This window comes from Canis aureus, chromosome 8 (genome assembly GCF_053574225.1).
Source record: "Canis aureus isolate CA01 chromosome 8, VMU_Caureus_v.1.0, whole genome shotgun sequence".
Taxonomy (NCBI): domain Eukaryota; kingdom Metazoa; phylum Chordata; class Mammalia; order Carnivora; family Canidae; genus Canis; species Canis aureus.
The window spans coordinates 22579074-22606296 of record NC_135618.1 but is presented as its reverse complement, the minus strand read 5'-3'; the positions used below and the strand labels follow the sequence as shown (position 1 = coordinate 22606296).

The window sequence follows — 27223 nt, the reverse complement described above, 5'->3', positions numbered from 1 at the left end:
TTAACCTAGACAGACTGGCTTTGAAACCCATCTGCTTAACCAGGCTAAGCAAACTATTTCTGGTGGGCCAAATCTGGCCTGCTGCCTATTTTTGTAAATAAAGTTTTATCAGAGCACAGCCAGTCTTATTCTTTATGTATCACCGTGTCATTCATTTATGTATGGCTCCTTTTTTGGCAGAGTTGAATAGTTGCAACATACCATGTGGTCTGAAAAGTCTAAAATTTGCTATCTTACCCTTTTCACAAAATTTTTCAACTTCTGATAACCATTAGACTGGATGAAAAGCCAAATCCTGGTGAATTTAGTCATAACCTATTTGTAGAGGTTTGGCAATAAAAAAACAAAACCAAAAAAACTATTAAATTGGATCATAGCTTTAAGAAGAAATATGGTAAAATGAAAGTTCTTTCACAAAGGAAAGATTTAAGTATATTAGCATAAGAAAAAATGTCAATTGAGTGGGAAATAATAAATCTATGGAGGGAAGTGGCATAGGGTTTGGAGAATGCAGGAGTGCTGGAAGAATTATTACTGGAAAGAAGCCAGAGACTTTTCTTTGAAACACTGAGCAGAAGCCAAAAAGAGAAAAGGTATTAGGAATATAGAGCTGTTTTGAATTGGAGACAAGGGCAATAATAGTAATTTTCATCGATGACTGTAACCTCACTTAAGTAAGGATGAAGAAGAAAGATGATTCAAATAATTGTTTTTTTGCTATCCCAATGACTACTTTTTAAATCTCCCAGTCATGTGTAGTGCTACGAAAGAAATATTTATAGATAGAAAGAGAATAATTATAGAATTTGGGGTAGTGTGATAAGGTTTTTTTTTTTCTTTTAAAGTCTAACAGGTTAAGGTTAGAAAATATAAGTAGGCTTTACATTTTTTGCTGGTTGTAAGTTGTTTTAACTAGACATTATAAATTACTATTTAAAGTTTAGTTCCCAGTGAGATTTTTAAAACAGCTTTTTCGAGGTATAATTGGTGTAAATAAAGTACATCTATTTAAATGATACAGTTTCATCAATTTGACATAAAAACCCTTGTGAACTATCCCAATCCAGACAACCTGTGCTTCTTTCTGCACCTGCCTGTGGCCCCCTTTCACCAATTTGGTATGTGGTGTTTCATTTTCATTGTGTTCAAAAACACTTTCTAATTTCCCTTTTTCTTCTTTAACCCATGGGTTATTTAGAAGTGTGTTATTTAGTTTCCTGGTATCTGGGGATTTTCCAGAGATCTTTCCATGATTTCTAATTTCATTGTCTCTAGTCACAAAACATATTTTGCCTGATTTGAGTCCTTTTAAAATCAATTTGACTTGTTTTATAATATGGTCTATCTTGGCAAATATTCAGTGTATACTTGAAAAGACATGAGTCCTGCTATTACTGGATGGAGTGTTCTACAAATGTCCATCTGGTAGAGGAGGCTGATAGTATTGTTGAAGTCTTCCATAATCTTACTGATTTCCTATCTACAAGTTCTGTCAATTATTGAGAGAGGGTTATTGAAACTCTCATTGTGGTTCTATTAGGTTTTGCTTCATGCATTTTGAAGTTGTTTATTAGGTGCATAAACGTATAGAATTGTTAGGTCCTCTTAATAAATTGACTCCATTATTATAAAATGATTTTTATCTGTAGTAGTTTCTTTTGCTGGAAACTCTACTCTGTGTGATGTTAGACAGTAAGCTGGGGTTGTTGTAGAACTTACCATGTTCATTTCTTACCTGTCAAGATTCTTGTCTTTTCTTGCCTTATAGCCAATGTCTTGAAAATTTTTGTTAGATGTATTTGTATGAGTTTCTTTTGGTTGTCTCAGGCAGAAGTGTAAACCTATTTTTCCATCTTGGCCAGAGCAGAAGTCCAAAAATAGTTTTAAAATTATTTATGACGATTCTTAAAAGTTTTTCTTTTTGTTTATATCAGGGATACTTAGAAGAATTTGATGAAAGATGTGGCCCTTAGCCCCTCATATCTACAAAGACTTACCCATATAAAAGCTGGATTGTAATTTCATGAGGGTTAGAGGCTTGAGGTTTCATTCCTCCTTGCTTAGGAATTCTTGCTATCCAGCAAGCATTTTCAACCCTAGATATACACTAAAATCACCTGGGAGAGCTTTTAAACAAATACCTGTGCTCTCTGGACCTGTGAAATCTTCAATTTTTGGTGGTAGGATCCAGATTTTTGTTTTTAAAACTCCCTAGGTAATTCTGCTGTGCACCCAAACTTCAGAACAGCTTGTTTTAAAGCAAAGAATGGCTTGCTCTTCACTTGGTCTCTCTACCTTAGATTCCTAGGGAGGATGGGATACAAGGAGCCATTTGTTCCTAAAACTAACTTTGTGGGTAGAAAGGGTTACTTGAAAAAAGTGGCCAATTCCACCTTCACATTTTGTCTTGGTAAATTGTATCTGGGCTTTTCACAAAGGCACATAGAGAAGAAGTCACAATAAAAAAACTTTTTCAGTTATGCTACACAATTTGCTTTAGCAAAATGCAAAATGTTAGAATATCTCTACGGCAAACAAGAGACCACAATATAAATCAATTAACATGGACCTCAGAGCCCAAAAGCCTGTAAGAAATAAGGCTATAAATAAATAGGAATTTAAATGTTCTAAGGCGTTGGGTGTTTATGTGATATGCTTTGTATATAGGATTTTGCTATGTCAAATGTATGTATGACGTCAGTTATTGGTAATGCATAGTGAAAAGTATAGCTCATTTGACTAAAGTGAGCCACAGTGCATTCAACTATTTTAGCAAATGCTATAAAGCAATAAGCAAGAAAAAATTGCACAGAGTGCTCTTAATGAGAGGTCTGATGTAACATGGACTCTGTGACTCTGAGACGGATTGATTTCACATTGCGTCACTTTTTAGATGTGTCAAATTATGTAATGCATGGAGTAGTAAGTTTGGAATGCCAGCCACTTTATGCAAGCTGATTCTTTTGTATGATTTCTTTAATAAAGAACTTGAACATCTTTTTCATTTTGCGTATTAGGCTTTTCAATTGCTTAATCTTCTAATGCTTCTATAAGTAAGGGTGAATTTTTAAGAGATTAAATGACTTCGTATAAACCTAGTTTAAAATATTTTCTTCTCATTTATTGTAACCAACCTTTCCCTGTAGCTGTGAACTTCACAGAAGTTAATGAAGAAAACAAAAACGATCTCTTCAGAGAAGTGTTTTCTTCCATTGAGACCTTGGCCTTTACCTTTGGAAATATGTAAGTAGAGGACTGTCATTTAAAGAAATTTGGGCCTGGGTATCTCAGACCATGTCACATAATTCAGTAGATATATGGAAAGTAAAGTACTAATCAATATAAAATATCATAACACTGGAAAAAATACATTCATTATTGTTAGTAAAGTTAGTAGTATTTGTATAGCTGTTCCGAAGCAACATCCATTTGCAGGTGACTATGTGGTTTATGTGAACAGATTCCTAGGAATTTATTTCTAAGGTTCTTCTTTTTAAAAATTTATTCTAGATGACATATTGAATGTCAAGCCTGTGACAGAGCAATGTAATGACTTGTCTTTTTATTTCTTATTTCTTTTTTTTTAAACTTCCCTGGATAGCCTGACAAACTTCCTTATGGGAGATGTAGGCAATGATTCATTATTGCGATTGCCTGTTTCTCGGGAAAGTAAGGTAGGCCAAGTTTGTGTGAAAGTAAATACTTTAATATTTTTAACATTTCAATAATTTCCTGATCTTAATCTCAGTATTAGTCTTTGATAGATTTTGAGTTGAGTGAGAAAAATAGATCAGTTCATTTTAAGTATAATTTATGGTCAATTTCTGGAGCTAAAATTTAATTATACTAAGTGGAGCATTCATTTTAAAACAATATAGCTGATAGTTTTATGGTGTCTTATGTAATGAATCTATATGTCATATGGTCCAAAATTTTAGTAAGTAATTCTTAACAATTTCTCTCTCCTGATATTGTCACAGTTCTTAAAAACTGGTAGAAACTTAGAAAAATAACTCAAGAAGTAAAGAAGGAAGGTGTTAATCTTTTCACACATCCTATAGTTTGTTACCATGAAACACATATTAATAGACTGTGGGTCTTAATTCTCCCTAAGAGCAGTGTGTCAGAGGATTGCAGTTCCAATTCCCAATTTATTATTTTTTTAAAGATTTTATTTATTTATTAAAGAGAGCACCAGCTGCAGGCAGAGAGGGGCAGAGGCAGGAGAAGCAGACTCCCCACTGAGCAGGGAGCCTAACCAAACAGATCTCCATCCCAGGACCCTGGGATTATGACCTGAGCCGATGGCAGTTGCTTAACCGATTGAGCCACACAGATACCGCCCCCCTACCCAATTCCCAATTTAAAGAAAAATTGCTATGAAATAATAGAACATGAAGAATATTTGTAGAATATTGTTTTAGAGATTTATAGTAGTAATATTTTTAGACTAAAAATTTTTCACCAAATGCAAGGTATTTTTAAAAATTGCAATGGGGACCTATGTCAGTTATTTATTTTTAAGGATATTCAGATCCAGAGGGACTTCAGCAAATACTTGGAAATATGCCAAGTGTTTGTGTTATTTCAAAATAATATAAAAACTGCAGGTCTTTCTTAAAGTGATACAAAATATGAATGACTATTTGAGGCCTTTGTTTTATGTACTATAATATTAAAACAATTGACTATTTCTAAAGTCATCCATCAATGAATCAAGGATAGTATATAAACCATATCAGAATAATGAAGAATTTTAAGATCCTTAAATATTTTGCTATCATTTATATTTATTCAATTTTATCTTTTCAAACATATTACTAATTCAGAAGCTATAACATTATGTCTGTGTGACAAGGCTCTGAAGAATTAAAATTTTAGGTGTGAATCATATTTCCTGTTCCTGTTGGCTCTATTATGTACACATATTACACTAGGTCTTTTTTTGTCTTTTTTTTTTTTTTTAAAGATTTTATTTATTTGAGAGAGAGACCATGACAAGAGAGAGGACAAGCAGTGGGAAGAAGGAGAAGCAGGCTCCCTGCTGCACAGGGATCCTGACTTGGGGCTTGATCTCAGGACTCTGGGATCATGACCTGAGCCCAAGGCAGACACTTAATTGATTAGCCACCCAGGTGTCCCTTCTCTAATTCTTAATAGGAAAATACTTTTTCCTTTTTCTCTTTTCCACCTTATTTTCCTTTTTGCAGTTTTTAATTAACCGTAGAGATTGAGCTTTAAAAGTCCATGATGATATAATACTACAAATAAAATCACTTGGATGAAGAATTTTGAAAAATACTTTAAATAATAGTTGCCATTTGTTTAATAGTGTTTGTTATATACCATGCCCTGCACTAAGTCTATATCATTTCCTTAAAATAGCCTTGTCAAAGTGTTCTTATCCCCATTTTACAGAAGGGCAAACCAAAGTTAAGTAAGTGTAAATATATAGCCTAGTGTCATACAGCTGCTGAGTGATAGAGCTGGACTTCAAACCCAGGTCTCTTTGATCCTTTTGCATTGAATCCCTGCATAGTCTGTATTGCCCAACCAAATAGATCAAATTTGTTTAAGATCTCATAATTTTGGTAGATATGTTTTCCTGCACTATCCAGTAAGGTAGCCATTTGCCACATGTAGCTCTTTAAATTTAAATTAATTAAAATAAATAAAATTGAAAATATACTTCTCATTTACATGAGCCACTTTTCATATGCTCATATAGCCACATGTAACCTTACTGGACAGTGATACAGAACATTTCCATCATCATAGAGAGTTCTGCACTAAGTTGTCCACTAGACCTTCAGAGAAATGCTTGTCATATGATAAAATGATGAAAGATGGCTTGGAGAAATAGATCCTTGTCTTCAGTTTAAGTGATAACCTATTTAGATTGATTCTATAACTTCCTGACTAATATTTTTGAAATCTGCAGAATTTGAAGTTTTGAATGGATTTATTAATGTTAACTAATGCTGTTAGTAAACAATGAGGTTATTTATTCTTGGATCTTGAGAACTGTAGTTGTAAAAAGATATGTAATTTTTATAAGATGTAGCATCTAAACAGATTTCTTAGGCCTTTTGAGTTCTAAATACTTGAAATTCTTTAGGAATTATGTCACAGTAACAAATTAGAGTGAAAATTTTCTGAAGTAAAGCTCTGTTATCTTCTGCTCTAATCTAAAATTTGTTTTCTTCCATGTTGTAAGTCTTTCGAAAATGTTTCTGTGGAATCAGTGGACTCATCCAATGAAAAAGGTAATGTTGAGGTACTTTCAATCTTACTCAAATTTTTTTAGTTTCTTTCTTTCTTTCTTTCTTTCTTTCTTTCTTTCTTTCTTTCTTTCTTTCTCTTTCTTTCTTTCTCTCCTTCCTTCCTTCCTTCCTTCCTTCCTTCCTTCCTTCCTTCCTTTCTACCACTGTCCAATCCCCTGCAGTTACTTTCAATACATGTTTTGGATTATTTAATCTCTTCTTGCTCAGTAACCTAAAGTATTCATTTTTAACACAAAATGCATAAAATTTTACATGAAAACTTAAGGAAGAAAACCTGCTAAAGTAGATAGATAATATAGAGACTGATCAACAGTTATATAGAATTTGTAACTTGATGAATAATAGAAGTACATATTAAGGTAAAAAATATAATTTGAAACCATTTTAAGTTTAAACTGTGACCTTTAATTCTAAATTTGTCACTTGTATTTTTTTAAAACAGTTTTCACTGAAGAACATCTTAGGATTTAAATGCTTCTTTGTTCAGAGTTACGTGCTGATATTTAATATATACTTGATATTTTTATTTTCAGGAAATTTTTCTCCTATAGAACTAGACAGTGTGCTATTGAAGAACACTGATTCTGTAGAATTGGCTTTGTCTTATGCTAAAACATGGTCAAAATATACCAAGAACATAGTTTCATGGGTTGAAAAGAAGCTTAACTTGGGTGAGTTGCCCTTTGGCGCCTCTGATTAACTTTGGAGTGTAAGAACTAAATTGTTTGCAATTAATTTTCTGCAGACGATGACTAATATGATTCCAGATTAGTAGCTGCTTCATTAGTAGTGAATAAAATCATTGTCCATATTCTCTTCTTGAAATAGGAAAGACTCATCTTGCAGTACATGTATTTATTGAACATTACTGTGGGCCAACCACTTGATCTGGGGACATAAAGACAAGTAGTACACTGTCTTTGTCTTTAAGGAAGTCATACTCCAGTGAGCGAAAAGAAATGCGATCAGATAATATAGTTAAAAGAAATACAAGCAACAATAGGTATATGAGCACAGGCATGGAAACATCTTAATAGCTAGTGTTTTCCAGTGTTTTACAGTTGACAGAATACTTTCACATCTTATACTTTATTTAATCCTTACCAAAACCCTGGTAGAAGGCAAGAAAAGAATTATTCCCATTTTACAGCTCAGGCAAACAAGACAGGTGGTTTGCTTAAGGTCAGATGGCAGTTTTGCCTAGGATTATATAGCACTAATTGGAACGGTATAGGATTTACCCAAAGCCTATGCTCTTTCTACCATATTTGCCTTTAATAGGGAAAGCCCATCAGAATCCCTGAATAGCCCTAGGTCCCATCTCCAAGAGAAGTGAGACCAAGCAAGTGTATTTTGAAAGTTTCCTAGTTGGTTTTGATGAGCACTTCTGGTTAAGAATCACGGTATCATATGATGCAGACTAGTATACGTGCTCACTCTTTAATTTGGGAATTACAAATAAGTTTAGGTTATAGAGAAGTAAAAGAAGTAAATTTATCTTCTGATGCTTTCTTTGATCTTTTCAGAATTGGAGTCCACTAGAAACATTGTCAAATTGGCAGAGGCAACTAGAAGTAACATTGGAATGCAGGTAAGTGTTCAGTGACCTCCTAGGGTATTGAACCAAGAGGTTACCTGGATGAACTCCTGATAGTGCCTTGCAAAGTCAGAAATTTGTATAATTAGGGCAGCCCCAGTGGTGCAGTGGTTTAGCGCCGCCTGCAGCCTGGGGTGTGATCCTGGAGACCAGGGATCCTGTCCCACATCGGGCTCCCTGCATGGAGTCTGCTTCTTCCTCTGTCTGTGGCTTTGCCTCTGTCTCTCTCTTTGTGTTTCTATGAATAAATAAAAAAAAATCTTTAAAAAAAAAAGAAATTTGTATAATTAATATAGGAAGGAAGTGAAATGAGAAACTGTTGGCTCAGCAAAGTAAAAGCCTTTTAAACTCACATGTAGACCCATTATGAAAAAAAAAAAAAACTAGGAAATTCACAGTTTGATACAAATGTTGATTGTTTTGTTAGCCACTAGTTTTGCTACCTAGTTTTATAATTAATATTCTTCAGGTTTTTCTTATATAGTCATATTTATGACTAGTCATTTTTCTGCAGAAAAGATCTAAACTTAAAATTTCTCCTTCTGAAGAATAGTTGGGGGTTATCTAGAACTCTTAGTGCTATTTCTATTGGAAGGTTTACCTTTCAATTTTAAATTCTAGGAGTTTATGCCATTGCAGTCTCTATTTACCAATGCTCTTCTTAATGATATAAAGAACAGTCACCTTTTACAACAAACAATTGCAGCTCTCCAAGCCAACAAATTTGTGCAGGTAAAAATTTATATGTATAATACACTTTTTTTTAACATAGCGTACCTTTATAAAACAGCTTTTTTTTATTCCTTTCTTTCTTGTTTTAAAATGCCTTTGACAGCCTCTACTTGGAAGGAAAAATGAAATGGAAAAGCAAAGGAAAGAGATAAAAGAACTTTGGAAACAGGAACAAAATAAAATGGTTAGTATTACAATGGAGTTTCTTCTATCTACTCAAGAACATCTGCAGTATATAAGCATCTACCCTGGAAGATGCATACCTTACTCTCTAATTTTTCTAAAATTCTGTCTTAACTGTCTTATTGAATATGCTAAAGATACTTGCACAGTAGGGTTTGTTTCTTATTCTGTATTTTTGTCTTGTATAGCTTGAAACAGAGACTGCTCTCAAAAAGGCAAAATTGTTATGCATGCAACGTCAAGATGAGTATGAAAAAGCAAAATCTTCCATGTTTCGTGCAGAAGAGGAGCATCTGTGCTCAAGTGGTGGATTAGTAAAAAATCTCAACAAGCAGCTAGAGAAAAAGAGAAGGTTGGAAGAGGAGGCTCTTCAAAAAGTAATCATCTTTGTTGTTATTTGCAAGTTGAATTAGCAATAATCTGCTAAGGTTTCAGTTCTCAAATGTTAGCATGGGTCAGGATTGCCTGGAAGACTTCTTAAAACAGGAAGAGTGTCTGATTCAGTGGCTCTAGGATTGGCCCCCAAAACTTGCATTTCTAACAGGTTTCCAGGTAATGCTGCTGCTGTAGGTGGTGGGGAGCCACACTTTGAGAACCAGTATGATTTTTGCTTATCTTTTAAATCTTTGGGTTTGTCTCTGAAAAAGTATCTTAGAGAAGGCAGTAGTTCAGTATTTTTTACTTCATTGTTCAGTGAGTACATCTTTTAAGCAACTGTGTGTGTATGTGTACTGATTCTGGTACCTGATAGCAAAGCTAAGCTGGAGCTTTATGTTGCTTATGAAACATAATTTGATAAACTTTGTAAGATTATATAGAAAATGGTAAACATAAATCAAAAAGCCTCTTAAATAGAAGTAGACACTTATTTTGGAGACAGTATCCTAATTATAAGTCCTCCTTGACTATCCATTAAAGTCAAGTGCCCTTGGTTCCTGACCAGAACAGGTTGTTATCTTTAGAAATATCCTATTTAAAAGAGACTTATTTCAGAATTTTTATGCAAAAAGGCTCTTCAGTTATTTATATTGAGTTTTATTATAATAAGTATTGTTTTAAAATATAAATTCTAGTGATCAGTATTATTTTTTTCCTGGGGTATCCTTAAAGGTAGAAGAAGCAAATGAACTCTACAAAGTTTGTGTGACAAATGTTGAAGAGAGACGCAATGATCTAGAAAATACCAAAAGAGAAATTTTAACACAACTCCAGAAACTCGTTTTTCAGTGTGATCTTACCCTTAAAGCTGTAAGTATTTTTTTCAGTATTTTGATGGCCAGAGGCAAAAAAGTGTCTAAATGTCTGCAGAAGGGAGAGGGATGTTTGATGAATCATGATTCTTAAAGGATTTAATTTCTGGATTAATGAAATATTTAGAGATTGAAAATTAACTTTCAGCTTTTAATAGTGGTAAATGGTTTGAGTTAACATTTTTAATCTGGTTCACCACCCCGTGGATTGGTGATTTGTCCAATTAAAATTGAAGCACGAGAGTTTGAAACTAACTGCCTCTAAGCCACTGTATTTCTTGGCTTGGTTGACAAAATGAATTTGACATTGAAATTTCTATCAGCACTATGACATCTGTTCTTCAAATTTTGAGTAAGCTAAATATTAAAATTGAACCCAGTGATTTATTTGGAAAAAAAAAGCATCCTGGCCTCAAGTATTTTCATATACCTCTTTAAAATGACTTTTATGAAAAGCTTATATATAAAATGCCTTTATTTGGTGTACATTTCACAAGTTTTAACACATATATAAGTATGTTACCACCACCATCGCAGTGGGGATTCAGAAGAATGCTGGCACTCCAGAAAATTTTGCTTATGCTGCCCCTTTGTAGTCAGACTCTCTGTCCACCCTTGTCCCCTGGCAAGTATTGATATGTTATCCAACTTTACAGCTTGGTCTTTCCCAGAGTGTCATATAAGTGGGATCCTATAGTATATAACTGGATTCTTCTACTCAGCCTAATGTCTTTGATATTTATCAATGTTATGCCTGTATCAGTAGTTCTTTGCTTTTTATTGCTGAATAGTATTCCATCATGTGGAGGTACCACAGTGTTTATCCATTCATCAGTTGGATATTTCTATTGTTTCCAGTTTAGGGTGATTGTGAATATAGAGCTGCTATGAATATTTGTCTGTAGGTTTTTGTGTGAACATGTTTTCATATTTCTAGGGTAAGCACTTAGGAGTGAGATTACTGGATATTATGGTAATGTCTATTTAACTTTATGAGAAATTGCTGAATTGTTTTCCAGAATAGCCTTAACATTTTCATTCTAACCAGTAGTGTATGAGAGTTCCAATTGTTCTGCATCTTTGACAATACTTGTCAGTTGTAGTTTTTATATTTTAACTGTTCTACTTTGTATGTAGTGGTAGTTGTTTTGGGTTTTTGGAATAACTAATGATATTGAGCATATTTTCAAGAATTTATTTGCAGTCTCTATTTTGCCAATTTTTAAAAATTGAGTTGTTTGTTTTCTTATTATTGAGCTTGCATATTTTGTCTTCCAGTCTGGAACTTACCTTTATTCTTTTCGCAGTTTGCTTCAGGGAACAAGAAGTTATAATTTTAATAGAGTTTCACCAGTTTCTTCTTTATGTGCCATGCTTTTCACATTATATCTAAGAAAGTTTCGGGGTCACAGAGACTTCTCTCCTATTTCTACTAAAAATTTTGTAGTTTGACATTGATATATGATCTATTTTGGCTTAATTTTTATATAAAGTGTGAGGTATAGATTGAGGTTCATTTTTTTGCATGTAGATATAGTATTAAAATTATGCCCATGGGATTTTAATTTATGGAAGTGACTGAATGCTGACATGGAGAGGTCAATGTTATTGAAAGATGAATTTCTTCCTTACATTTCCCAAGAGAGAGGGACATGCTATGCCACAAAGGACCACAGAAATACAAGGTTTGGTGAAGCAGAGGCAGGAGTGAGGGGAAAGCTGAGTTCAGAGCCTTTATTGGGGCTTCCGAAGGAAAGGCGAGTTATGTCAGGATAAATGGTATAGGATTGGCTAGTTTGAATAATTCCTGTAGGCTTTGGGGTATAGGGATGGTTTCTAGTTGCTTGGTACCTGGCCCTGGGATGATTCAGAGCAGGAGAGAATTAATGAGAGAATTAATTATTGAGGTTGTTTGGGTTGCATAAGAAAGACATTCCCCCAACCCCCAACCCCCCTCTCCCCTGGGCTAAGAATTGGTTAGCCATGGGAGGAGCAGACTCTCCCCAGCCAGCAAGCTTTTTAAGATGTCAAAACATTATAAAATACGGAAAATAAAACACATTATTAACCTAAGTGTCCACTTGTTCCAGTACCATTTGTTGAAAACATTGTGCCATCTTCATTTATTTGTCTTTGCATCATTGTTAAAAATCAATTGACCATATTTTTATAGGTCAATTTCTAGATTCTCTATTTTGTTCCATGGATATATGTGCCTGTCATTGGCCCAAACTCTACTATGTTCATTACTATTGTTTTATAGCAAGTCTTAAAATCAGGTAGTGTGAATCTTCTACTTTATTCTTTTTCAGAATTGTTTTGAGTATTTAAGATCCTTCGCCCATAAAAACATTGGAATCAGCTTGTCTGTATCTACAAACAAATCCTGCTAACATTTTATTTGGAATTGGGTTAAATGCAAGCTCAGATGGGAAGAATTGACTACATATGTAGCATCTTAACCATATAGAAAGAGTTGTTCAATCCATGAAGATAGTCTCTCCATTTATTTAGTACATGATATTTTTTTAATCAGCATTTTGTAGTTTTTAACATAAAAGCCTTTCACTTGTTTTATTAGATTTAAACCTATAAATTTATGTATTTGGATGGCTATTGTAAATGTAACTGATAATAAATCAATAGATAAATAGATACCACATATAATTTATGTGTAAATATCTAGGCACACACATTTCTTTAATTTCAAATTTCAGTTATTCATTGTTAATATTTAGAAATGCAAGTAATTTTTGTATGTTGATCTTGTATCTTGCAAACTTGCTAAAGCTAAATAGTTATAGAATTTTTTTATAGAATCATTGGGGTTTTCTACATAGAAAATCATGTTATCTACAAATAGGGACGGTTTTATTTCTTCTTTTCCAATCTGTATTCCATTTATTTCTTTTTCTTTCTGCATTGGCTAGGGCTTCCAGTTGATCATTGAATAGGATTGGGTGAAAGAAGATATCCTCATCCTATTCTGGACTTTAAGGGCAAAGCACTTAGTCTTTCTACATTAAGTATGATGATAACTATAGGTTTTTTGATGATGATGACCTTTATCGGATAAGGACTTTCCCCTTTTTCTAGTTTGCTGAAAGTTTTATGATGAAGATGTTGGATTTTTTTTTTTACTGCCGAAAATTTTAGGGTTGTTTGCTATTGCACATAACCCAGCAAAACTGTCTGCTATAGTATATATTGAATATATATGTGTATATATTCTATATTCCTTTATATGTACCTTTACATACTGTATACTATATCATGTACACCTAAATATGAGAGAGGAACATTTTAGGACAAATAATATATAAGTACAATTTATAGGACTTAAGATGTAATTTTTGTTAATTAAATTGTTATAAGCATTTATAATTGTGTCTTTGCTTTAAAAAAGATGTTAGATTTTATCAAATGATTTTTTTGCATCATTTGATTGCTGCAATAATATAGTTTTTCTTTTATAGTCTTTAGTAGTCTATTACATTGATATTTGAGTGCTGATCTAGTCTTACATTCCTGGATAGGCTGCTTTGGTTGGGATGCATTGTTCCTTTTATATATTGCTGGATTCAATTTGCTAATATTTTGTTGGGTATTTTTTTCTTCTCTTTTAATGAAAGACATTGGTGTGTTATATTTTTTTTTCTTATGCTGTCTTTATCTAGTTTAGTATCTGTAATTCTGGCCTTTTAAAATGAGTAGTAGAGAAGTGTTCCTTCCTATCAGTTTTCTGGAAGAGATTGTGTAAAATTGGTATTATTTCTTCACTTTGGTGGCATTCCCTGGTGAAAGTATCTGGATTTGGAATTTTCATTTTTGGAAAATTTTTACTGTGTATTTAATTTCCTTTGATAATAGGCCTATTTAAGTTAATTATTTCTTTTTGGGTGAATTTTGGTAGTTAGTGGCTTTCATGAAATCAGTCCCTTTCATCTCAGTTGCCTTTTTATGTGCACAGCGTTGTTCATAGTACTTCTTTATTCTTTCAGTGTTTCAGTAGCCTGAGTGATATCCTCTCTTTGATTCCTGTTCCTGGTAATTTTTACCTTCTCTCTTTCTCTGGTCTGGCTAGGGGGTTTATCAATTTTTTTCACCTTTTCAAAACACTAGCTTTTAATTTCATTGATATCTCTATTTTTTAAAAAATTTTATTTATTTATGCTTCCTTTGGGTTTATTTTGCTTTTCTTTTTAGTTGCTTAGATTGTTCATTGAGACCTCCCTGCTTTTTACATATAAATACTTAATTATTTAGTTTTCTCTCTAAGCACTGCTTATCTACATCCCACAAATGTTGAATTTTGGTTTTTTTTTTTTTGTGTGTGTGTGCAATACAAAATATTTCCTAATTTTCCTTGGAACTTCATCTTTGATCTATGGATAATGTAGAAGCTGATTGTCTACTATCAAAGTATTTGAGGATTTTCTGGATATATTCCTTATACTGATTTCTAGTTTAACTCTGTTATGATGTGAGAAATATTTTGTATAATTTCAATTTTCTCAAACTTGTTATGGTTTATTTTAAGGTCCATGCATATATTTCTAAAAATGTGTATTCTGCTATTGTTGGCTCGAGTATTTTGCAAATGTCGATTGGTTATTGTTGGTTTACGGTCCTGTTTATTTCTTTGATATCCTTGATGATTTACTTTTTACCTCTATCGATTACAGAGAAAGGAGGGTTTTTTAAAGTTTTTATTTAAATTTCAGTTAGTTAACATACAGTGTAGTAGTAGTTTCAGGTGTACAATATAGTGATTCAACACTTCCATACATCACCCAGTGCTCATTCCAAGTGCATTCCTTAATCCCATTCACCGATTTAACCCACCCCCCTACCTACCTCCACTCGGGTAACCATCAGTTTATTCAGAGAAAGGAATTTTGAAGTCTTTAACATATGGTATATTTTGAGGTCTCTCAGTTTTTGCTTTATAAATTTTGAAACTCAGCTGCTTATGCATTAATGATTATTACATATTCTTAGTGAATTAATCCTTTTATCTATGAAAGTGTCTCTTTTTATCCTTGTAATTATTACTACTTTTTAGTCTTTATTTAATACTGATATAGTTATTTCAGGGTTTTTTTTTTATTATTTTTACCATGGTATAATCTTTTTCCATTCTTTGAACTTTATCACTGTATTTAAAGTGAATTTCTTATATAGTATGTAGTTCAGCCTTGATTTTTTAAAAAAAGTCTGTTATGATAATCTCTATCTTTTAAGTGAAATATTTAGACAGTTTATATTTCATGCAAATATATGTCAGATTTAGGCCTTCTTTTCTTTTTTTCTGTTTGTGCCTTATGTTTTCCTTCATTTGTTTCCCTTTTGGTCTCCTATATTGGATTAGTTGGTAATTTTTTAGAATTACAACTAATTTATATTACAGATTTAATAAAATCTATTTTTATTTATGTATTAGAGTTATATTTTAATTTATCTAAAATGCTTATTTGCATTTTATTATCTACATTTTAATTTATTGGATTCTTGACTATATCTCTTTACAGTTGTGTGTTTTATTTTATTTTTGATGGTTGCACTAGGGCTATATTTATAAGAACTTTTTACTGTTCTACGTAGAACTAGTATTTAACCACCTCAAATGGAATGTAGAAACCACATAGTCCCACCATATAAGTTCCTTTTACTTGCTTTGGGTTGTAGTTGATATGTGTGTGTTACATCTATATACTTTGAAAACCTCACCAGACATTATTAAAATTATTGCTTTCCAAAGTCATGTATTTTAGAGAAGGGAAGTCATCTTTTTTATTTACCCAAATATTTACCATTTCTGTTAGTACTTTTTCATTCCATGAGGTTCTTTCCCTTTGGTATCATTTCTCTCTATTCTAAAGACCTTCCTTTAGCATTTCTGTTATAGTGGGTCTTCTGGTAATAAATTCTGTCTTTCATCTGGGAATGTCTTTATTTCATCTTCATTCCTGAAGGACATTTTCACTGGATATGGAATTTAGTTCTTTCCTTTCAACACTTTAAAAATGTCGTTCCACTGCTTCTGGTCTCTGTGTTTCTAATAAGCAGTCCATAGTCACTTGAATTATTTCTTCCTCTATGTGAAATGTGTTGGGAGCTTTTTGTTTTGTTTTTTGCTTGCAAGGTTTTTTTCTTTCTCATTGATTTTCAACATTTTGGCTACAGTTTATTTGGGTGTGAATTTTGTTGAATGTATTTTGTTTGGGGTTTCCTAAGCTTCTTGAAACTGCAGGTTTGACACATAATATTTGGGAAGTTATCAGCTATTGTTTCTTCAAAAATTTTTTTAAAGATTCTATTCATTTATTCATGAGAGACACCGAGAGAGAGGCAGAGACATAGGCCAAGGGAGAAGCAGATTCCATACAGGGAGCGTGATGTGGGACTCAATCCCAGGACTCTGGGATCACATCCTGAACCAAAGGCAGACGCTCAACCACTGAGCCACCCAGGCATCCCCTTCGAATTTTTTTTTTTTTTTTTTTTTTTTTTTATAGAACCCTCTCCTGTTCCTCTAAGACTCCAGTGACTCAAATTTTAGACCTTTGTTATTATCCTACAGATCTGGGAGTAGTCTTTCTTTTCCCCTAATCTCTTCTCTTAATTGTTGTTCTATTGATCTGTCTTCAAGTTCACTGACTTTCTCTTTTGTTAACCTCTATTTTCCTATACAGTCAAAAAAGTAAAAATTTTTATTTCGGATATTGTATTTTTCAAAGTAGTAAATTTTTCTTTTGTTTCTTTTTAATATCTTCCATTTCTCTGTTGAGACTCAGTCTTCCCATGTTTTAAGATTATTTGCCCTTATGTATTTAAACCAGCTTAATAGCTACTTTACAGTCTATCTGATAATCCAAATAGGTAAGTCATTTTAAGATTAGTGTCTGTTTATTGTCTTTTCTCTTGCAAGTTGATGAAATTTCTTGGTTCTTATGTAACAAGTAATTTTGGGTGATATTCTGGACTTTTCAGGATTACCTTATGTAACTCAGGATCTTCTTTCTAACCGATATTGAATGCTGATTTTTAAAATTTTTAGCAGGCATTTATTTGTTCTAGTTAGTATCACTGTATAGCTCACATCTTCTAGCTCTGAAACTTAATCAAACTACTCTACTGCTATCGAGGGCCAAGTAGAGAACAGATAAAAACAACAAAAACAACAGGGATTTCCGACCCTTCTCTCCTCAAATCACAGTTTATCTGTCATAGGGAAAAATTCCCCTCAAAGTCTTAGGTGTCTATTCACCTGCTACTGCCATCAGTGCCACAGTTGCCATGTCTTAGTTCATTGGGGTACGAGAGAAAACAAACATACACAAGAACCAGAGGGTTTCCCCCCGACTCTTTAAGTCAAATGTCTTTGAATAGGAGTTCAGTGTTGGCTGGGAAACAGAGTAGTAAAAGAAATAACAGGAAGCATACTACTGGATTGCCATACCTTGATTTGTTGTTTCTTTCCACAATCGGCCTGCTACTGTTTACCTTTCAGAGTTCTCAGAAAATTGAGAATTCAGTGGGAAACTGAGAGGAGTGAGCCTATTCCATTGGAATCAGAAACTCTCTCCATAAAACGTTCCTAAATATTTAAAATTGAATCTCATTCATTTACCAAATTCTGATTAATATGTGATTAATTTGTAGAGTCCATTTTAGTAGAAGGACTTAAATTAATAATTTATAATTGGGGAATTATAAAACCCCAAGATTCAGAATTACATTATGAGTCACTTAGGCCAACTTTTATATCTGACAAGTCCTTTTCATCTCAGACAATAGCTAATGATAGCTAATATTGAGTACGTACCTGCTGGTGTGTTAAGTTCTTTGCCTACATTAACTCATCTAATTCTCACACAGTCCCATTAGATAAATATAACTTTTTAGCTCCATCTTACTGTTAAAGAAACCAAAGTTTAGAAAACCTTTCTTCTCAAAATGTGGTCCTTGGGTCAGTCACATTCTCATTACATTGGGAGCCTCTGAGGAATGCAGAATCACGGTTTTCAACTCAGACTTTTGGAATCGGAATCTGCATTTTGAACAAAAATCTCCCACAAGATTCATTTGCACATTAACTTTTTTTGAAGCATTTGCTTAGAGGAGTTACAAATAACTTGATCAGTGTCATCTAGCATGGTAAAGCTAGGATTGAACTCAGTTGAATGACTTTAGAACCTGTGCTCTTAAATACTATGCTGTCTTGCTGAATGATTATTTAGCCGAGGTATGACAACTCCAAAATTAATATAATTTTTATATTGAGCTAAGAAAAATTTGTTTTCTTATGGACCTTTCAAGTTATACCTTACTCATATAATCCCCCTTATACAAAATAACACTTTAAATACTTAAAGATTATTGTTATCTTCCTTTCCTGGATTTTTTTTCCAGACTAGACATTTCTAAATTTGATTCTTTTTTAAAATAATGTGGTTTTAAGCTCTTACAAGGTATAATCTTGTTTGTTTACATACCTCTTAAAAAATGATGCTGTTTGGTGATCCAATAATTATGATTTCCTTTAGTATGATGTGATATAAATAAGAATTACTTAATTTTGTATGCAATATATAAGTATTTATTAATGCCCACTTTGTAAATAAAAGAAATGTAAGACAGATACCTGCTCTCAAGGAGTTTAACATATATTTAAGAAGAGAATTAGCACATCTGAAAAATTGGAGAGCAATACTTACCAGTGTATGAAGTAGATTTTGAGGTTAAAGTCCCTCAAACTTGGACAAACCCCTAAACTTAGGAAAATCTCTCCAGCATGTAATGTATAGAGACAATTAATAGAAGTGTTCTGTGTATATATTTGTGAATAAACTTATTAGCTAAAAAAAAAAAAAAAAACTTATTAGCTAGAGTTCTTTTGAACCAATTAATTTTAATTTAGCATTTATTCACATGCAAATCCAAGCAGATACCAAATCCAGTGCTCAGTTATTGAATATGGGTAGTATTTTCTAGGCAAAAACCATGACTTTCTCAGATAAATGCTGTTTGGTGATCCAGTAATTATGATTTCCTTTAGTATGATGTGATATAAATAAGAATTATTTAATTTTGTATATAATATATAAGTATTTATTAATGCCCACTTTGTAAATAAAAGAAATGTAAGACAGATATCTGCTCTCAAGGAGTTTTTTTTTTTTTTTAAGATTTTATTTATTTATTTGAGAGAGACGGTAACCACGAGCAATGGGGAGGGGCAGAGAGAGAGGGAGAAGTAGACTTCCCACTGAGAAGAGAACGTAATGTAGGGCTTGATGCAGGGCTTGATTCAGGACCCTGGGATCATGACCTGAGCCAAAGGCAAATGCTTAACTCACTGAGCCACCCAGGTGCCCCTCTTTATGTTTTCATCTCCTTCAAAGCAAAACTTGGGGGTTTTGGAACTTATTTTTAAACACCATCTCAAATTCTTTTTTAAAAAATTTTATTTTCACTCTAGGACATATCACATATGTGATTGCAGAGAAAACAAAATTATTTGAGATAGATTCTAGACACTCAGGGTTGCTCATTATCTTAGGAAAGATATACAAATCACATTTATATCCTAGCAAAATTGTAAGTTATATCATGGACATCAAAGATTACTTCTGAATATCTAAAATTGTCTTGAATTATGAAGCATTAAAGAGTATGGGATAAAGATCATAATTACATTACCAAGAGGAAGAAGAAATGACCAGACCAGTCACTAAAGACCTAACCAAATCAATGGGGCTTTGAAGAATAGGGAGAATTAGAGCAAGAGTTTTGTTTTGTTTTAAAATATATTCAAGAAAAATTTATCTTTAAAAAAATACAGGATAGAGGGGCACCTGGGTGGCTTAATCAGTTAAGCATCTGCCTTGGCTCAGGACATGGTCCGCGGGTCCTGGGATCGAGCCCCTCATTAGATTCCCTGCTCAGTGGGGAGTCTGTTTCTCCCTCTCCCCTTGCCTGCCACTCCCCCTGCTTGTGCTCTCTCTTCTCTGTCAAATAAGTAAAGTCTTAAAAAAAAAAAAAAAGGATAGAGAATTACACTGAACAAAATTTATTTTACATTATTGCTAATTTATATGAAAGGAACTTTTCCCGTTATTTGAAATTAAGGAAAATTCTATTGAACAGCTGTCATAAATATTTGCACGAATCCATGTGCCCGTGGAGTAACTAAAAATTTGCTGTACATGCTGAAAGCCGGGCATAAAGTTGGAAGTCCTGTGTGCTTGCATGAGCAGTCATAGAAAACGAACAGAATTACAGTATGACCTTGGCTAATCACATTTCTGTTACTGTTCATTTGGTCATTTCCCCTTTACAAGGCACCTAGGTCACTGTGCTAAATAGAGGACCTTAAAGAAAAGTCTGTTTCTAATTCTGGGAGCAGATTCGAGCACAAAAAAATCTAGAAGTGTGATGATTTTTGAGATACCTGTGAGCCACCCCAGTTAAGATGCTCAGCAAGTCCTGCATAATCTACCCCCCATGGGGGGCTCACTCATTAGCATTTCTGTTAGATAAGTGAGAAGGCTGAGTAATTTAGGGAAAACAGATTTTAAGATTGGACTATCCATATATATTATTGCTAAAGTCTTTATTATTAATAAATACAGAAACATTCAGCAGATGAATTGATTATGCTAGTATATTCATTTGGCTTCTTAAATTATTGGTGTTTTTAAGTAGATTCATAGAGCTTTATTAAAAGGTATAAAAATGTACAGTTACCTTTTAGGATAATGAGAGTAAGTTCAGTTTACCATTAGTTGGTGAATTTTCTCATCATAACCAGTTGCAGGACTTAAACTTTACCATCCACAGTTTGAACTTCCTTTGTTCCTTGAGAGAGTTAGACCACAAGCTATTCTACTATGTGGACTTTTCAATACTATTTATGCTGAGTTTTAGTTATCCTTGGGGAATGCCTGTCTACTTGGAAAGGATTTAGAGGCTAATCAGAAGTTCAGCATTATCATCTGGTGTTCCAAGAGAGATCAAGAGGAAACATGGCAGTTTTGAAATAATATTAAGCCAATTGAAATTTGGCATTTAATCACATTCCTCACCTCACAAGCCAGAGTGACATTTAAAAAAACAAATCAGATTATGTGATAGCTCTTAACACCATTTAAAACCCTCTACTGGCTTCCCATTGTACTTAAATCCAGACTTCTTACAGACTCCTCACGGTAGTTTAGTTGACTGTTTCTTTCTGGCATCCTCTCAAACTGAAGTTTCACCTCTTCAGATGTGCTTCAGCTGTATTGACCTTTCAAGCGTCTCTTGAGCATGGCAAGCTTTCTCCCTCACTTTTGCTCTGAGGTCTCTGCACTGCCTCTCCCTTTTGCCTGGATTGCACTTCTCTCTGAAACTTTGCATTGGCTCTTTTCTTCTGTCAGGGCTGAGTTCAGATGGTGTCACCTTAAGGAGGCTTCACTGACCTACCATATCAAAAGTGCAAATGTATACCGGGTCACAGTCCAGAACTTGACATAAATAAATACTATAGTATTCACAGAAGTTTTCCATACCAGAAATTATCTTATTTACAAAATTTATTTTCCCTCTCTCTGACACCACCTTCAGCAGAACATAAACTCTGTGAGGACCTAGGATACCCAAAGCCTAGGTCTTTAGGAACACTAAATTAGTTCATTCATATGTGGCTCTCAGATTGGGTTTGGCATGTTGTAGGCACTTGTCAGCTGCTATTGTTACTGTTACTACCAGTAGTAGGAATAATAGTATATCTAGGCATTTGTAGAAACTCAGTGGGATAATGTATTTTGGATAGATTCAAGATAATGCCTAATTATCAAAGTTGAGTACTATAGGATACATTATAATTATAAAGCATTTTTACTTCTATAGGATTGAAAAAAATAAAAGTCAAAATAATTGTGCTCTATTTGAAACTTTTTCCTTTATGTTTTTCACTTAGGAGTTTAGACCATTGTGGTCAGACCATCAGAGTACAGAGGTGGGCATCCTCAAAAACACATCTGTCTCCTAAAATGATGAACCAGTAGGGACATGGGGATGTATTTTTGAACTTTTCAGTTTAAAGCCAGTTTGGCTGGCAATGATTACTCCTAGATATCGGATTATAACCGTTTTGGGGTTTTTTTGCTTCCTGCTTCACACCTTGCACAGAGTCAGGCAATGTAGTATGCTCTCAATGACATTCAGTGTTACATGCTTCACAGTATGGCCTTTTCCCTGGTGCTAGTACTTGAAATAAATGTATATTTATATAGCATTCCATATAGCATAAGTTATTTTACGTTTTGTTTCTGTGATCATAGGTAACGGTTAACCTCTTCCAGATGCAACACCTACAGGCAGCCTCCCTTGCAGACAATTTACAATCTCTCTGTGATAGCGCTAAACTGTATGACCCAGGCCAAGAGTACAGTGAGTTTGTCAAGGCCACAAATTCAACAGAAGAAGAAAAAGTTGACGGGTAAGAATTAATGAAATTATTTCAAAAGATAAAACCTTTATTGCTAAGTTCCTATCTGGGATTAAGTGGTATCTTTTCTAACATTGGCAGAATTTACTTTAAAACTTTCTAAATTTTTTTTATATTCAGATGTAACTCACTTAAGAGTAAAGCTTTTCATTTCGACACAGAGCTCAGTTCTTTGAGATTTAAAAATCCTTTGAGAATGGCAAATCACGGTCATATCTGTTTTGAGTGACCACAGATTTAACCTGCATTTACCATAGTGGTTATACTGGAAAAATTTAATCATGACATGACTTATTGGCCATGCTTTTGCTACTCTTTTCCATGTTTCGGCTATAATAAGTTCAAATGATTAATAAATTTGTTCGCATCTCCTTTAAGAACTTGAACAATATAATAAGGTTTATTCTTAATATTTAATTACTCTGCTCATTAAAGTAACAGATTTTTCTGTAAAATCGAGTAAATAGGCTGGTTATCAGTCATTCTTCTAAATGATGAGTTTTATTTGGGTTTTTCTTAGGAATGTAAATAAACAATTAACAAATAGTCCCCACACTTCTGGATACAGACCTACCGACTCGTTAGAGGACGTAGTGCGCCTTCCTGACAGTTCTAGTAAGATTGAAGAGGACAGATGCTCCAATAGTGCTGATGTAACAGGTAGATTTTCACCCTAAAGAGAGCACTAATTCATGAAAGATCAAATTGTTTAAATGTGATTAATAAATGAGTTGCTGCTCTGGAATTTAAAAATCAGGCCTTGAAGTCTAACCTCATGAGGCCTTATTCACAGTTGTAACCACTATGCCTATCTTAAAATCGATTGTTAATCACTGTTCAAGAAATTTGACTTGTCTCATTCCATGTAATGTTCAGTACTTCGCCTCATGAAATCCGTCTGTAGCCAAGTTTGACTTTAAATATTCTTTTCTTAAAGGTCCTTCTTTTATAAGGTCATGGACATTTGGGATGTTTAGTGACTCTGAGAGCACTGGAGGAAGCAGTGAATCTAGATCTCTGGATTCTGAATCTATAAGTCCAGGTACATAAGCATTTAAGTCTAGCAGAGAACATTCAATGAAATATTCCTTTTTGGGGATATATTTTAACTACCTTATTATTTTTTTTTTTAGTGAACTGTCTCCTAGAGAGGAGTATGTACATATACACATGCAGTTTAAAGAAAAATAATAAGATAAACCCTCAAATATTTACCACCCAGCCTATAAGAAATAAATATTATCAGTATATTCAAAGACCCTGTGACCCCCTTGAAAGCCTTGCCCTGCTGCCCACCAGAACAAAGCCATCATCCTGAATTTTGTTAGTCATTCTCTAGCTATTTGAAATGTTTTACTACCTGTATCTACTTGAGCTTTGCCCTCTTTGGAATGTTATGCAGATGGAATCATACTATTAACTTTTTTTTTTTTAGATCCATAGTGATGTGAACAACTGTCTTTATATGTCTGTATTTTATACTATATTCTATATAGTATTCCGTTCTGTAAACATAAGTATATCTTTGAGATTGTTTCATTGTTAATTGCTGTGGGGAACAAAACAGTTAATACCAACTTTGTGCCTGTGATTACTTAGTTTTCAAAATTTACCTTAAAAGGTATTTTTATAAAGAGAGTCCCATGCTCCTTAGAGAGGCAGGATAGATGTGTTCAACTTTCCCTTAGTGGCTTCAAAAAGGATAACTTGCTGTAGGTAATACAGCTAGCAGGAAGAGAAGGTAGCATTTGAACCCAACATTATTACTTAAAACCCATGAGATTCTTCCTTAGAGATTCCTTCCCCCTCATTCTTCTACCAAAGACTGTTTCAGTCTTGTTCTTCCTGGCCCTTTTTCTAGGATCCTTGGCACTGTGGATACACGTTATAAGATTAAACCTACCTCAAAAGTCCAAGGCATTTTTTAGTAGTGTTCTACATATTACAGAAATTTTATTTGTATAAATAAGTTTTTTGAGATTTAAAGTTAGAAATAACTTCGATGCAGCATTAGGATTTATAGGTTTATTTTGTGTCCTCCTTTAAAACTAGCTCTGTGCAAGCAACACCCTGAAGATGTGAGCCTAAATACTTAACCATTTGTAAAAACAAGATGGTTATAACTGTCCCCAGAAATTAAGATCCATTCTAGAGCAAGGCCTAAATTATTTGGAATCCCATAAAACTTCATGTGATAAAGACAAAAATTTGAAGACTATTCACATGATAAATGGTGAAGACTTAGCCTGGGAACGAGGACATTTGGGGACGTGACAGTCATCCTCACGTACTGGACTGGGGAGGGATCAAAGTGACAGTGCTCATCTGCTCCTTCAGGGAGAAGTGTGACCAAAGGCTGGGATTCCTAGGCAGCCAGGTTGCTGCTCAGAAATACAAGGAAGCCATTTTACAGTCAGAATAGTTCTAAATGGAACATGAGACCCCATGATTTCTCAGTCACTGAGAACACGTCCAAAGCAAAAACTAGATGACCACCTGCCTCTTCAGCATATTTTGAAGAGGAATCTTTTTTGGGGGGAAAGAGGTCAGTTTAAATCATCTGTGAAAACTTTTTCTAGCTCTTTGCCCTCAGCTCATTAAGGCCTTGAGGTAAGTGAAATCTTCCACCTAGATAGGTATGGCCCTGTTTGTACTATCAGCAGGGAGCCAATAAACCTAGTCTGGCCTCTCTGATGCCCACCCAGCATCCTTTGCTGACAGAGCTTGTGTCCTGTGTGCTCAGCTCCCTGCCAGAGATCTTTATTCTCGGTTCCCATTCTCCCATCTTCCTGGTAACATGAATGTGTTGTTGCTATTGCTGTCTTCATAGATTTTTGTATATTATTTTTGTATACATTTCTTTGTGACTCAATTCAGCAGGCATTTAATGACAATACCATTGTGCTAGTCACTTTGTTAGATATTAGATATAAGACATGAATAGAAAATACTCCCTGTTCTTATACAGCATATAATCTCTAACACTACTATCAGAAGTTGGCAGTGAGGTCTCATTGGAATGTATGATTCTTCAGTTTTAAATTTATTTGGAAAAGTCAGGTTTAGTTATATTCTCTTTTGTTCCTAATAATAAGTATCAGAATTCCCTATATCCAAAGTCTGAGCATGGAAGTGGCTTTTTGTACCGTACCCAACAAAACAATATGACTTGTGTTACTCAAAAAACATTGTCATTATCCATTTCTTAAATTCTACACTAAGTGGTCAGGTGATGGTATTCACAATTTTCTTTTAGGAGACTTTCATCGAAAACTTCCACGAACTCCATCCAGTGGAACCATGTCTTCTGCAGATGATCTAGATGAAAGAGAACCACCTTCCCCTTCAGAAGCTGGTATTGCTCTCATCTGATTCAAGTTCCCACTACACCCTTTCAGTCAGCAACACCGCATGATATTAGAAAAATAATATAAAGAATTACTTTGCTGTGTATTAAAGAAAAGACATGATAATGACTTTAATATATACCAAAAAATCATGTACAAGTATGGGTTGACAAGACAATAGTGAAATGTTACAAATAAAAATGAAAGAATAAGTAGCAGAACTACTACTACTTTACTGTATTTTATGTATTAGCATGGTGCAAAAATAGGCTAGTTATTTTGATCTTTTATAAACCTAGTACAGTGACTTATCTGTTAAAAGGGTTGTAATGCATGAGAAACTCTGAAAAAGTCTCTTTAAAAGAAATAGTATAAGAATTTAGGCAGGAAAAGTAAATATGTTCTTGAAGACAAGGAAAGTTTCAGATGTTGACAGATATAAAAGAGAAATCAAGTTACCTTAATGACTTGAGTTAGACTCATATAAATTAGTTTCGTACATTTAAGAACTCCTTATACCTGTTTGGGTGTTATGTATTAGAATAATATGGAACATCTGACCTCTGGTAGCATATTGATATAGAACTAGCCAGTATTATCTATAATTTTATAATGAATTCAGAAAGTAAGAGTAGCTTTATCTTTAATGCAAATAATAGTGACACCCTGGTTTCATACAGCTAGTGTCCTTTGAAGCTTTTGTGAGGGCATTCTCTAAAAATGTAATGCCACCTTTTACAAAGGTCACTCAGGCACTATAAAGAATCAAAAACATTATACCATGCTATTTTAGAAGTATCTTACTGGTTTGATGGAGATTTTTACTCCATAGCTCAAATGTTTGATAAATGTGTACTTTGCAAAAGATCTATAAATTGGATGCCTATTTTGATGTTACAGACTCTAATAGCTTTCTGTAACATATTAGTGATTACAAAGTCTACAAAGATTTTTCAGAATTTAGCGTCATGTGTTATAATTGTTATGTCATCTTAAAATTCTTATACTAATTTATTTCTGTTGCAAGGACCCAATTCCCTTGGAACATTTAAGAAAACATTGATGTCAAAAGCAGCTCTCACTCACAAGTTTCGAAAATTGAGGTCTCCGACAAAATGTAGGGATTGTGAAGGCATTGTAGTATTCCAAGGTGTCGAATGTGAAGAGGTAAGACCTTTCTGGAATTACATTAACTTCTTCATGCTTTTTGCTTTATATTTTTTATTACTAATTTTATTGATTAGGCTCTCTTACAAATATATTTTTAATAAACTGAACCACAGTGTAATTTTATATTTCATTTCTCTATTGAGTGTATTTCAGACACAAGTCTG

At 33.7% G+C, this 27223-nt stretch overlaps 1 protein-coding gene across 2 annotated transcripts in view; it reads left to right on the top strand.

Annotated features, from left to right (window-relative positions):
- The window catches only part of ARHGAP29 (Rho GTPase activating protein 29), a 65996-nt gene that overhangs the window by 26481 nt on the left and 12292 nt on the right, over window positions 1-27223 (top strand). For both annotated transcript variants that reach the window (XM_077905494.1, XM_077905495.1), the window contains 14 exons: window positions 3147-3243; window positions 3602-3674; window positions 6218-6266; window positions 6818-6955; window positions 7811-7875; window positions 8503-8613; window positions 8717-8797; window positions 8985-9173; window positions 9907-10044; window positions 22376-22533; window positions 23063-23202; window positions 23480-23584; window positions 25799-25897; window positions 26917-27056. In XM_077905494.1, the coding sequence (XP_077761620.1) occupies window positions 3147-3243; window positions 3602-3674; window positions 6218-6266; window positions 6818-6955; window positions 7811-7875; window positions 8503-8613; window positions 8717-8797; window positions 8985-9173; window positions 9907-10044; window positions 22376-22533; window positions 23063-23202; window positions 23480-23584; window positions 25799-25897; window positions 26917-27056 (1583 nt within the window). The remainder of the gene's footprint in view (window positions 1-3146; window positions 3244-3601; window positions 3675-6217; window positions 6267-6817; window positions 6956-7810; window positions 7876-8502; window positions 8614-8716; window positions 8798-8984; window positions 9174-9906; window positions 10045-22375; window positions 22534-23062; window positions 23203-23479; window positions 23585-25798; window positions 25898-26916; window positions 27057-27223) is intronic.